The 12,998-nt window shown below is 33.1% G+C and overlaps 2 protein-coding genes across 6 annotated transcripts; one reads left to right on the top strand and one right to left on the bottom strand.

Annotated features, from left to right (window-relative positions):
• Positions 1-457: 457 nt before the first annotated feature.
• Positions 458-8,771, top strand: LOC105250696. Of its 4 annotated transcripts, XM_011256919.3 has the most exons (7): positions 458-742; positions 2,937-3,198; positions 3,446-3,868; positions 5,535-5,890; positions 6,229-6,389; positions 7,648-7,832; positions 8,154-8,771. In XM_011256919.3, exons 3-7 carry the CDS (start codon positions 3,770-3,772, stop codon positions 8,448-8,450), a joined length of 1,098 nt encoding a protein of 365 aa, XP_011255221.1. In that variant the 5' UTR covers positions 458-742; positions 2,937-3,198; positions 3,446-3,769; the 3' UTR covers positions 8,451-8,771. The 4 variants fall into 4 exon arrangements, with proteins under 4 accessions (XP_011255221.1, XP_025264549.1, XP_011255222.1 ...); XM_025408764.1 differs by lacking the exon at positions 2,937-3,198 and having other exon boundaries at positions 458-610; XM_011256920.3 differs by lacking the exon at positions 2,937-3,198 and having other exon boundaries at positions 458-664.
• Positions 8,772-8,800: 29 nt separating this feature from the next.
• Positions 8,801-11,357, bottom strand: LOC105250697 (general transcription factor 3C polypeptide 5). 2 transcript variants are annotated; one of them, XM_011256923.3, is made up of 7 exons: positions 11,255-11,357; positions 10,871-11,023; positions 10,393-10,786; positions 9,730-10,305; positions 9,416-9,624; positions 9,142-9,325; positions 8,801-9,064 (listed from the first exon to the last, which is right to left on the bottom strand). In XM_011256923.3, the coding sequence occupies exons 1-7, from the start codon at positions 11,294-11,296 to the stop codon at positions 8,907-8,909; spliced, it is 1,716 nt and encodes a 571-aa protein (XP_011255225.1). In that variant the 5' UTR covers positions 11,297-11,357; the 3' UTR covers positions 8,801-8,906. The 2 variants fall into 2 exon arrangements, with proteins under 2 accessions (XP_011255225.1, XP_025264548.1); XM_025408763.1 differs by lacking the exon at positions 11,255-11,357 and adding an exon at positions 11,136-11,240.
• Positions 11,358-12,998: the final 1,641 nt, after the last annotated feature.

The following is a 12,998-nucleotide window of genomic DNA, read 5'->3' as shown; positions in this document are numbered from 1 at the left end:
ATATTAATAATATATAACAATAATATATAAATTCAAAACTCTGAAATATTATTGAATTTTCGGTCAATTTCTTTTCGATTAAATTGTTAAATGAAAGAACCTATTAATATTATTATTTATATTATTAATATTATATTAACAATATATAACAGTAATATATTCAAAACTCTGAAATATTGAATTTTCGGTAAATTTCTTTTCGATTGTTAAATGAAAAAACCTTGCAAACATTCGATTCAAATTTAAGGATTATTTTTTTTTTAATCAGAATGATCTCTCAAAATTTTTCTTTATCGGTCCCACTTCTCTCGACACCACTGTATATCATACTCATTCCGTCTCTCTCGCGCATTCACCGGACACCGACGTACCCTCGTCGGTGGGAGACGCGACGCGATTGGCGCTCGACGGTCGATGTGTTTGACGGGAGATTGTGTAGGTGCGGCGCGGCTACACGTCCCGACGTCCCATCCAGCAACAACAGAGTCAGTGGAGCCGCTAGCTTGGTGAGGATCGCTTCGTGGCTGTGCGTGCGTCACGTTCCTTCTCGCGAAACGGACAATGCGCGACTTGGACTTGGTTCCGAGCGAGGAGAACGGCCGCGCAAAAGGTACCGCGCTCTCGTGATTTCGACCCGAGCCAGCAGCATCGTCGCGACAGAGAGGTGCTTCCTGCGAGTGATTTTTTTTCGAACGCGGATACGCGCGCAGCCAGCTGGGAAATCTGCCGCGACCCCAATCAGGTTAAAAAGGCTCTCTCGCTTGATTTACCGTTCGTTGTGGTCAACGGGTGTACGCGCCGCCCACGCAAAAATATGTTTATCTCGGCGGTTTTACTCGGCTTTATCCTCGCACGCTCCGAGGACACCTGTCAATAATTTCAACGTACGCGAGAGTCGCGTATGTCCCCGCCTGTCGGCTTGCGCTTCTATTATTGTCGCGATAAAAATGCACTCTTGTACCCACTTTATTAAAAATTGTTATAAATATCACGTGAATAGAAAAGAACGAGAGAAAGAGAGAGAGAGCTTATTCTAGGCGACACGAAGCGATTTTGAATGACAAGATTTATTAAATGTTATTGTATACGTACAAAAAAAAGTATTCATATGTATACGTTATAAAAAAGATTCACGTTTGTGTGTCATATTCTATTAAAACTTAGAGATTCCAAATATGTTTTAGAACCCTTTTACGCGGATATCTGTGATGTAATATCATAAAGGAACGAAATTCCTTTGTTGCAAAAACTTTAACCGTTAGTAGGATGTTTTTATCGTTTTTAAAGAATATTTCGTCTTTCTCTGAAAAAATGAAGATCCATCTCGAGATTCTAAAAAGCGTTCTCGTTTCTTGCTCTCGAAAGTAACAGCTCCACTCTCTAAGAGTCCCGTTTGTGATACGAGTTTTATCCAGTTGTATCATTATCCGATTAAAGTTCAAAGTTCAATAGAGAATATAAGTTCCCCTCTCTCTTTCTGTCTCTTTATCTCATGTCAATAGAGAATAATGTTCTATTTTTTTCATTCTCCTTGATATTACATCGCGTCGCATATGTAATGACTCTTGCAAGGACTCGTTTTTCACGCATGGTCGATTAAAATAGAAATTGATAGACGAATCGGATTGATTCGATTCCATTGATTATTTGCGATCGCCATAAAAAATCTCTTTTTCTTTTCGATCTCTCTTTTTTCATCGTCGAAAAAGAACTCGTCCATGAAATTCGTTTTTTCATTCAATGATCACGATTCGATTAACAACTTTGATTTCGTTGAATTGATTTTATGAGAAAGTTAGCCTCTTTTTTTTAATTTCCATTGATTCGACGTTCAAAGAGAATTTTATTGTACGAAAAAAATTATAAGGTTTCGCTGAAACTTCAGTGATAGATATGGACATGTGTAGAGTGGTCATTACGTTACAATCGATCAAGAGAGAAATTCTATATAGAAAAGTAAATGAAAAATATGTGAAGCATTTCTTGCGCACAAAGCTTTGTTTTTAAAATTGTTTGAAAATTGAAAAATTAATTTTTCTATTTATTTTAGCTTAATCAAATCAATTTTCAATAACATATGTCCGAATATGAATAAAAATATAACATATTAAACAAAATATGAAAAAGGATTATATTAATATTTAATATTTTTCCAATTAACTTATTTTATATAATTTGAATTATTTTTATTATATTTATCAAAAATAAAATATTGAATTTTTTCAATTGATAATTATTATTGAAATACAAATAGAACGATTTATACAACGTAATAACAAGTTTCTTCATTCACAAGGGAAAGAATGTCATAAATATTTTTATTTTTTTCGGCTTTTTTAAAAAGTTTTTTGTATGAAGAAAATATTAAATTATATTTTATATTTTATTATTTTATATATAAAATAATTATATCAAAATTCATGTTATAAAGTGGTATAATTTCCACTTAGCCTTTAAAATTAAATTAGTTGCGAATAGTTAAAATATTATATTATGCAATAATTCAGTAACATTCTGTTGAAAGTTTCACACTGTGAATAACTAAAAAGAATAGAAAGAATTATAACGTTATCTAATAATATTATTTAATTTCCCATACATTTTATTTTTCTTATCTTCGTTTCTCTCTCGATGCAATCTTGATATTTCCTACATAAATCGAAAAAGCGTGAAGACAGAAAAAAAGCGTTCTTTCACATTAAAATTTTCGATAAACGATTATCGATAAAACACAAAAGCAAATGAAGCAATGCTAAATCGAGAAAGGCCAGCTCTCAAGCGCGCTTGAATCTACTTTCTCCCACGTGTGCTCTCAGGCGAATCGATCTAGTTGATGTGAACTTAAACGCTGTCGTTTAAAAGAGCATAGAGTAACATTATATTTACATGTATTACAACTATGATTCTGGTGGCATCGAAGCGATTTTTAATTTTAGATCGCGCGGAAGCAGATGACCGGTTTCGAAGGAACGTGCGCGAAGAATTTCCTCGCATTACAAGAAAATTCACATCGTAATGGCAAGAACTAACTCTTTATCCGCTTACGATGCCACTCTCATGCGAGTGAACGGAATACCGTAGGTTCGCGGAGATTGCATTAGGAGTGTACGTTGGAGCGAACGGTTACTTGTTGCGGAGACTGGATGTAGGATTTCGCGATGAACCGGCTTTGTTTCGGATAACAATATTATATTACAGGTTATAACAAGTATACGTACATTGCCAATGTTCATTTGCATTTGTTTAATTGCGATCATCATACTTGAGCTTATCTCATAAATCTCATAATTGCATATATAACTCGCGTTAATAGATGAAAAAAGCGAGAGGAGAGAAACTTTGAGTATGTCAATTGCAATTAAGCACCGTCAAGCATCGGTGATTTGTTTTCAACGGGGCAAATCAGGAGAGAGGAGCCTTTTCTCATCTTGACTTATATCGTTAGAGATGGAGATCAACGCGAGCCAGGTGATGCAGAGATAAAAGAGAATGGGAGTCGTGTCGTAAAAACGGACGAGACGAGAGAGAGAACGGGAAAATGGATTGATGGTGGAAAAGAGGAACTTGGAAGTGAAAAGAGGAGAGCTTGGTTAAAAAGTTATCAGCTGAGATCGACGAAAAACGTGTCGAAAGACATCCGGAAAAAATTAAGTCAGGACGAGAGTGAAGATTACGCAAAGTGCGCGAAACAGAAAAATATATATGTGTACATTTTATACCGAGGAGCGCGGACACACACGTATACACACATACCAATGATCAAGACCGTATGATGGCCGAGGTTTTGCCCGAGAATGTCCCGAGGCCTGTGAGCATCGTCGCCGTTGATGTTACTCCCGACATCAGGAACGACGCGAACAGAACACAGGTACCGTTTCAATTCTTCTTTTGACATTATATGCTCGCGCGCAATCATCTAGTCACTGAAAAAAAAATCACCGTTCGCTCAATTATTCACATGTACATATATTCGCGGATTTGAGATATCGTTTTATCTATTACTGGAATATATTATGCGCTAATATTTTCTCCTTTATATATTTTTTTTTTTTTTATTAAAAAACAAAATTTTTTATTAATCTATATCAAATTGCATACATATGTATTTCAAGGAAGATACAACATGTCCTATTTTTTTGGGCGTTTCATCAATATTTTCTGCTAAATTTAATCGCGAAGAGAGCAATCGATTTTTTAAATTACGTAATATGAATTACATTCATTACAAGTGTGACTTTGTTTACATTCATTGAAGGAGAAGCCAAACTTTCAATGTTTAAGGAAGTATATTTTTCAATCCTAAATATACAGTGAAAAGTGAGGAAAATAATTTTTCCTCAGATTTTTAATAGTAGCTGTTAAATCTCTCCCAGCTGGTTAAGACAAAAATGATTCTCAAAAATTATGATCAAATATAATTCAAAGAAAAAGACTTTAATTTTATGTAACAGAACTTATTTTCTGTGGGAGAAAAAAAACATGGAAAACCAGAGATTTCTTTTATATCTGGAAAAATCAGAAAAGTTCCATAGAATTTTACTGGGAATTTATTATCAGGAAATATTTTAAAAAAAGTTCTTTTTTTAATAACTTTGCATATTACAGTCAGCAAGTCAAGTAAATTATTTAAGATATATTACTTAAAATATATTATTAATATATATCTATTTTTGTTTATATATTTTATGTCTTTGAACATTTATTAAATGCAGTAAATATTAGTTTTAGCAATAAAAATATAGTTTTAGTGATAAATAAAAATGTATATATATGCAAAATATTTATATCTTATTCAAATATTGTTAAGTTTTTTCAATACATTTGCAAATCTAGCACTTGAAATTTAAGAGGCTTTGTGTTTTTCTTTTATAACAATGTAGAGCATGCAATAAAAAAAATTTATTTTAGAAAGTTGCATAAAAAAAAAATCTTTAACATACACATTCTCTTTACTCAATTATTTAACACAAAAATACCTGAATCAAGAAATACTTTTACGAAGATTTGAAAGAATGTATAATTCTGTAATTTATATTTCTGTATAATTCTCGAATTTATCAATCTTATTTCCTCGAAAACAAAGTTTCGAAAGAAGACTCGTTTCACATTTTCAATTCATTCTTTTATGCGGACACTCGTTTATTTTTTATTTCCGATTGTAAATATAGAAAAAATTTGTATCTACTCATCCAATATTCATAATACATTCCTATACGTCCCTTTATAAGCTGCTCGGGAATGATCGTAATCTTTCAAGCAGGAAACGAAGGTGTCCATTTTCCAGAAACTATGTGAGCGGTTGGCCAAAGATGAGGACAAGACGAGAATAAGAGCGAGCGAGGTAGAATGATATTTTCAAGTCAGCTATTTTAGCATCAGATAAGAGTTCGAGACTCCCTCATTCAAGGAGAAAAGGGAGAAGAGAGAGTCGTTACCTTATAAACGAGAAAAAAATCGTTCTACTCGAATTCCAAGACACCCACCCATCACGATTCAATTGATGCGTTGAAATTCACAGTCTATTTGCATTTCAGGAAGCAACACGGGACAATGCACGGTCTTTCACTTCGACGGAGGCGCAGACCGAGCTGGCGCTTCACGGTGGACCAGAAGCGAGTCAGAGCGAGGAGATTCCCAATGGCATCCGAGACGCTCGAAGGCGAGAACGACGATTACGAAGGCAGCATCGTCGCGCTCTGAGATCCTGTTCCATGCCGACGACGTATCCTGGAACCGCGCCAGGTTGTCAGACAGCTTCAACCGCGCTGGGAGTTCCATTGGTGCCACCCCCTAGAGGTTTCCTTCATCCTCCTCCCCCACACTTGGGTCTTAGAGGCCTGAGCCTCGGTCTACCCTTTCCTGTACCCGCCAGCGTCTCTGCTTTCGGCAGGTGAGATGCGATTATTTTCGTTTCTTTCTTCCGCAAGAGATGTTACATTTTATGGCTGTATTTAATTCACTATCTGAAAAATAAATGTAAAGTTAACGAGTAAATAATATATTAAAATATGAAAATAATAGGTAAAAATGTAGCTTTAAATTTTCTAATTAACTATATGCGATGCACAGATATACAGTCATGTCTAATTCGAAGATACATCACATTTGCAAACTATATGGTCGAATACAGTTTTACAACTGGCCTTGTATAGTGAACGCGCACCAAACGATCGTCACGAGACGAGTGTATGTCAGTGGGTCACTCAACGATCACTTCTTGTGTCACAGAGATGCGGTACCGAAACAGTGCTGCGGCTTAAGTTCCCCGCCTGTACGCTGGTCCATATTGGGTGTCGGTTTCGTAGGCCTCGTTTGCGCCGGTGCTGGCACTCTCCTAGGCGCTCTTAAAGCTTCCGGTCGTGATCACCTCGTGGGAATATTCATGTCCGGTAAAGAAACACATTTCTTTTATTCGAGATTATCGATGCAAGATTGTAATAATAAGAAGATACAATATCTTATAATGAAACTTACCAATCTTATTAAGAAGAAAAACTACAATTCATAAGTGTGTGATTATGCGATTAAAAAAATTTTATTTTATTCATAATGCATTCTTCCTCAGCGTATAAATGACACAGTCAACCAGCGACTGGAACGATTTGTGAAGGTACTACCTCGATCTGAGAGAAAATCTTACAAGGAATCTTTGTATAATCATAGCCTTTTATATTTTCATGTAAAGCAAATTTATATTTTTAAGTAATTTATCTTTATATTTATGATTTCATAAAAATTTTTATACGCGAGAGATCGAGATTATAATCGAGAGATTATAAATTCAAAAATTATATGATTCTACCGAAATGATTTTATTCGGAACTGAAGTTATTATACATTCAATCTCAAAAACGTTTAGCACTGTTGCTGTAAATTTTCAGTGTCTTCAAAAGATCTTTCTTTTAGCGAAGATTTCAATTTTTTCAAAGTTAAAAAAATAAGTATGCATATACTCGCTTAGTCGCAATATTTTTTTACTTAGCGATTATTTTTGTCCTTGAATTTTTTTAAAATATAGATTTATTTATGTAGAGGTAGAGTTGCGGAAAAGAAACATATATACCTTATCTATAAGGTTTTGAAATTGATGGTAAAAAATATAATTTAAACAATCATTATCACTCAATGTAGAGTACTAAGTGCTAGGACCAACCGAATGCACGTGATGACAGAGTCTAGCGAAGGACAAAAGGAGAGGGAACAGGGAAACTCGAGTTTGCAACAGTTACTTTCTAAACGTGAGCATGTAACCTGCGACCTGCTCAGAATGCCTCTCACAATAGGGGAATGCTCTAACCTACAGAGAGATCGATGTCGTACGCCTTGCCTTATACATGTGGAGGTGGAGGGACCGTGAGATCAAAGGAGAGACGTATCCGTAGATGGATCGGAGAAGCAGATACCGCTGCTTGTTAGCTAGATAAACATTGCAATTTGTCATTTTTTTATTACTTTCACTTAAAAACCAGAAACTGTAGCTTATAAATATTTCAATTGCTTAAATCAACTATAAACGGACGGATGTGAAGATTCTAGATTACTTTGTATTGTAATTATAAAATAAAAGCTATTACGTAGTATCATAATAGTATTACATAAGTATTATTATTATTACAATGTACAAACAGTATGCATTGTCTGTTATAGGTATAGGAGTGCTTCTGGTGTTGGTGAGCGCAGTAGCATGGCGATTGACTAATCAAGACTACTGTGGCAGCTTCTTTGGTTTCACAGGCATTCCCGGTAGGATACCGCCTATGAGACCAATACATCCATACGCAGCTATGCTCTATCCAGAATTCCAATTTAGAACCCCACCACCGAGTTACCAGGTGAGATAAGCATATAGTAGGATAAAATCTATAAAAAAATATCTCAAAAAACTCAAATTCAATTTTTTACTTTAATTTCTGATTATTGTTTTTTCAATTAAATAATGTAGTGATATGAAAATTAATAATTTACATATGTTTTTTAAAATAACGTCATAAAGATGTATACAAATTAGGCACTTTGTATCACAGAGTCATTCAAACATTTGACTCTTCTTTCATCTGAATACTTGGCACATATACATACATTTGAAATTCGAGATTATTGCTTTTGTTTGCTAATCTTGAAAAAATTTATACAATATAAATTATTCATTACAGGCTAGTATGCAAGAGTATAGGCTTCGGCTGTTATTGTTGGACCGACTGCAACCTACAACGTCACCACCACCGACTTATAGATCAAACGCAGGAAGTATCGCGGCTCCTGGTACAATGAGGGAGAGTCGACCGCCGAGTTACTGCACTGAAACGAATGTCACGCCGAATGCTACTCTAGTACCTTCAAAGAAGGACGTGAATCTTGTTAGAATTGTTCAAACTGAATCCGAGCCAGTTATCCTCAGTGGTGATCAAACACCACCTATAGCCGCTGTCGAAGTACTGGCACATCTTTAGATTCCGAGCAAAAAATACATGTACATACATCATACATTTGGCCATTTTCATAAAGTCTAAAGTGATTATGATGATGCATCTGAAAAAATGATGTAACCGTGTAAATTATAATTGTGAAAAAAGAATGAAAATACTTTAGACGCCATGTATGCCTTCACACCTCAACTACTAGGTCGAATACACATCATATGTAGATATTCTTTCATCATGACACAAATCTATATGCAATTGAATACTTGATGTATATATATTTAGGCCTACATGTAAAACGAAGAAATTCATACTATAATTTTTAATTAAGGATAATTATATTTTATATTTATTTTACATATATATAAACGAATGTCAAGTTAATTTAGAATATTACATTTCAATACATTTTTCAAAGAGATATCTAATAGAAAAATGTAGTTAGATCTTTTTGTATATTCATAATTTTAATTACTTAAATTCAAGCTACAAATTTTCATTAATCACATTCAATTCCAAGGTAGGCGTAACATTTGCCTGAGTTTCTGTAGAATTCGCTTTGCCTTTTTTCGTTCTTTTATTAATCGTTTTATTAGTCTTTAATTTAATGCCATGTTTCCGTTTCCGTGGAAGCGATGTTGGATCTATAATAAAAAGGTATATGTAATTTTATTCTTGATATATGTAACATAGTGTTAATGAAGTTGAAACAAGTACATACGGTCCTCAGGAATGTTCATCTTCTTTCTCAGAACAGCACGCACTTGTTTGTTTAAAATTTCTCTGCATTGTACATCAAAACCAAATGGCAACCATCCTCTCTTCTCATGACATTTTATATCAGGTAAAGGATCAGGGAGCTTTGCCAACATTTCTTGTATTTCTTCTATTAAAACGTCGCAATACTAATAACAAAATAAATAAAGATAATAATTTTATTTATTATACGAAGTATTTTCATTATCAATACTGCAAAGAAAGATATTAACAAATACCTGATAAAACATTTGCCGGGAAGGAGGTACCATGCCTTCCCGGTATATATACACGTTCTCATGTAAATGACGTTCTTTCTTCGGTTTTTGTTTCTGACTCAAAGTAGCAGTGAGTACAGCAGGTTTTTGTTTAGAAACAGGTGCAGATTTGTATGGTAATGTATAATTTGAATAATTTCTTTTGCATCTGACAGTTGAACCTAATCCATCTATAAAATCATACACAGAAATTTTAATCGTTTTTAAAAAAGTATTGTTATATTGCTTATGTGAAATATTGAACACTTTTAGCAATTAAAAGATATATAACTTACGCATAGCTTTTAATCTATAATCTAATGTCTGATACTTTCTCGCATTAATATCTTCCCTTGGATCGTAACCAAGTTTTACCCACATGATTCTCCATGGTCCAGTCGTAAAATGATACGCTACTGCTGGTAATAATATTTTCAACTGTTCAGATGTAAATTGTGTTTTATACATAATGGCATTTTTGGACCAAATTGGACGCTCCTCAAAAAGTTGGCGCACTTGTTCTAAATGTGCATTCTGAAGAAACTTTACTTTCATGGCTGTTTCAATGCCTATTGGTGCTGCAGTGGGCACTCCTACTGTAGAAAAGTATATATAGTTGGGAAAGCCTGCTTGACATTTCTTGTTTTTACCAATTATATTCTCTAAATTAGAATCTATCTCAATTTTTGGTACATATTGTTGCACAGTGTCCATTCTACTGAATGCGGCTGGTGGCAAAAAGTAGGGCACGTCATTCTTCAACCAAGAATAAGGTGGAATACCTATCGGATAAATCAAATTATAGATGCACTCCAATTTTTTTGGATCTGATTTGCTCTGTGTCATTGGTACATATTGAAAATCACATAAATCTACAAGAGAAAAGAAATATTAATATGCTGAATAAGAGGATTAAAATCATTATACAGATGTTTTACATAATTTATTACAAAACATACTGGTAAATTTAAATTCAGTTTCAACTCTTCCTAATATTTTTAAACATGGCAATTCATAATCTGTTTCTTGGGACAAATTTTCATATCTACTATTGTCAAAAGTAGGCAATACATTCCTTTTTTCTTTTGGAGAATTTTCATTTTCATGTGTACCATCTAACTTGTTTATATTATCTACAGTACAATTTTTCTCTGCAGTATTTTCAATATTAGCAGTATCTGTGCACTTTGATTTTGTAGCTTCCGTCATTTCTACTTTTATTATTCTTTTTTTTTTCATCCTAACTCTAAGTAAAAAACCAATTGTGCTGTGCCTATCTCCACAGGTAGGTTTGCTATATCCATCATCAGGTCTGAATCTTAATTCTAATCTTCTATTAGAGGCATCTGCAGTCTGTTAAATGACCAAATGTATATAATTGAATAATTGAATTTTAATGTAATTAATTGGATATAATGTTTAATTTGTATCATATACCATAGAAATAGAACTAATGCCTCCTAATGTTTCGATTGCTTTATCAACGTTAACTACATTACCCGGGTAATTAATGCATATGAGCTTCTTATCAAATTTGTGTCCAGAAATTACCGGGCCTGCATACTGGTCATCCTGTTGATTCGTCTGTATCTATAAGAGGATATTCTGAATAAATCTTTAATTAGTCTTCAATTTAATTCGCTCATCTCAGACTTTGATAAAATACTCTCATTCAAGTTTTGTATCACAGATTTCTTTTAACCTTAAATTATATTTTCTCCAAATATAATTATAAAATTGCTGTTTTTATGCAAAACGATTCGAAATGTGAGTGCATTTACAGCAAAATCTGAGTCAGTTAAATTAAATATTTATCCTTGCATTATTCTCCGGTAATTCGATAAAGGAATCATCGCTATCCATTTCTTGTCCTTTAAAGTCAGAGCTGTTAAGAGCTGTCAAATTCAAGACACAAACACGAGCGCAGAGAGAAGACTGAGAGATGTCATGGCCCGCTTTTAGGTGGGTGATTCCTCGAATGCTCCCTCTGTGGACACTGAAACATAGACATGAACTACAAAACCAATGTCCACGAATGTTCTCAGAGGGTAATATATATGTTCCTCTGATAATATAAATAATATAAATATAAATAAAAAAATAAATAATTTAATTAACAATAATTTATTATATAAAAATATTAGTATGTTCTCTCTTTTCACGCTATTATTTATTTATTTATTTATGTATCTTCTTTTTCTTTTCCTCAACATTATTTATTTATTTATTTATTTAGTTCGCTCTAAGTCAATCTTTTAAAATGCAAAACTAAATATTGTATTATAAAATTTGATTTCGGAAAAACGCGGTAAAACAATCGAATAAATTCAAATCATTAGCATAACAAAAGGTACCATGATACATCAATCATTTAATAATTAATTTAAAATAAAATATATATCTCTATAATTTAAAATTCCGTGTGTACGTAAAATATTTCGGCAGAGAATCATCAATAATACTATGTTTGACCTTGGCGACGTATATCAAGCGCGTTATACATGTCATGGCTTTGTCATCATTCGCACGATGGCTCTTGAGTAATAAAGTAGATGAAAAACGCTTTGTATATTGTAATTTTTGTATTAAACACGATTAAAAGTATTGAAACATAATTTGTTATAAATATTAATAATTAAAAATTAATTAACTTTTGATAAACGACATGAAACTGTATCGCAACGATAAATATTTATCGAATCGCAGTAATTATTTATCACTGCGAATAAAAATTGAAACAGGGAATACATGAAAGGGGACAAAAGAATTAAATATATTACGAAAACTAAAAACCGAGAAAGGTTAACGGTCCGCATAGTAATAATACAAATTTGAATACGAAAAGGCTTAGGACCGTGGCGTATAGGGTGGTAGTATGAAATGACAATTACGAATTAATAACGCTAACAATAAGACAAATTCATTTCTTTTAACGTGCTTTGACCGTTTGAATATTAGGGAGACCTATTTTTGGATTATAACTTTCAATTTATCACTACGACTTTTCTATGAACATCTTTAATTTTTTAATTTTTATCTTTTGGACGGATTCATCGAGGGAATTAAAAACTCAAGTGCGTTCCCTCTCTGATTTCATTTATAGCGCTTTAAGTCTTGATATTGAGGTGAGCTTTGCTCTCTTGCAACATTTTATAGTCTTTATTATGTTTTGCTTGATTTTTTATTCAAATTTACGTTTTCCATCAAGCGTAATTCCGACCGTTATTTCATGCGTTTAAATATTTTGTAACTATTGTTAAGGTTCTCATGACCTTCTTTTGTATTAATCTTTGCGTTTATTTTTATAATTTTATAATTTTGTATGACATTGAAAAGGATTTGTAGAAGATCGAAATATACATTTTTCGTTTAAATATATTTGAATAATTTTTTGCTCTGACAGACTTTTCATTATTAAATTATTCTTTAACATCAGTTGATTTGTCTTAGCGTTATTAATTCGTAATTGTCATTTCGTACAACCACCCTACGTCACGGTTCTAAGTCTTTTTTTTTCAAATTTGTAAATATATTATGATCTTTTGATCATCGATGCTTATTATAA

Source organism: Camponotus floridanus, unplaced genomic scaffold, assembly GCF_003227725.1.
Source record: "Camponotus floridanus strain SB8 unplaced genomic scaffold, Cflo_v7.5 scaffold23, whole genome shotgun sequence".
Classification (NCBI taxonomy): Eukaryota; Metazoa; Arthropoda; class Insecta; order Hymenoptera; family Formicidae; genus Camponotus; species Camponotus floridanus.
Note: the sequence above shows the minus strand (reverse complement) of the source record. Positions and strands in the feature narration are given on the sequence as shown.

Coding starts and splice junctions, on each gene's coding strand:
- LOC105250697 (XM_011256923.3), bottom strand. CDS start 11,296: ATGGATAGCGATGATTCCTTTATCGAATTACCGGAGAATAAT. Junction 10,306..10,392: donor AACTGAATTTAAATTTACCA/GTATGTTTTGTA, acceptor TTTCTCTTGTAG/ATTTATGTGATTTTCAATAT. Junction 9,065..9,141: donor GATGAACATTCCTGAGGACC/GTATGTACTTGT, acceptor TTTTTATTATAG/ATCCAACATCGCTTCCACGG.
- LOC105250696 (XM_025408764.1), top strand. CDS start 3,770: ATGATGGCCGAGGTTTTGCCCGAGAATGTCCCGAGGCCTGTGAGCATC. Junction 3,869..5,534: donor ACGACGCGAACAGAACACAG/GTACCGTTTCAA, acceptor TTTGCATTTCAG/GAAGCAACACGGGACAATGC. Junction 7,833..8,153: donor CCCCACCACCGAGTTACCAG/GTGAGATAAGCA, acceptor TATTCATTACAG/GCTAGTATGCAAGAGTATAG.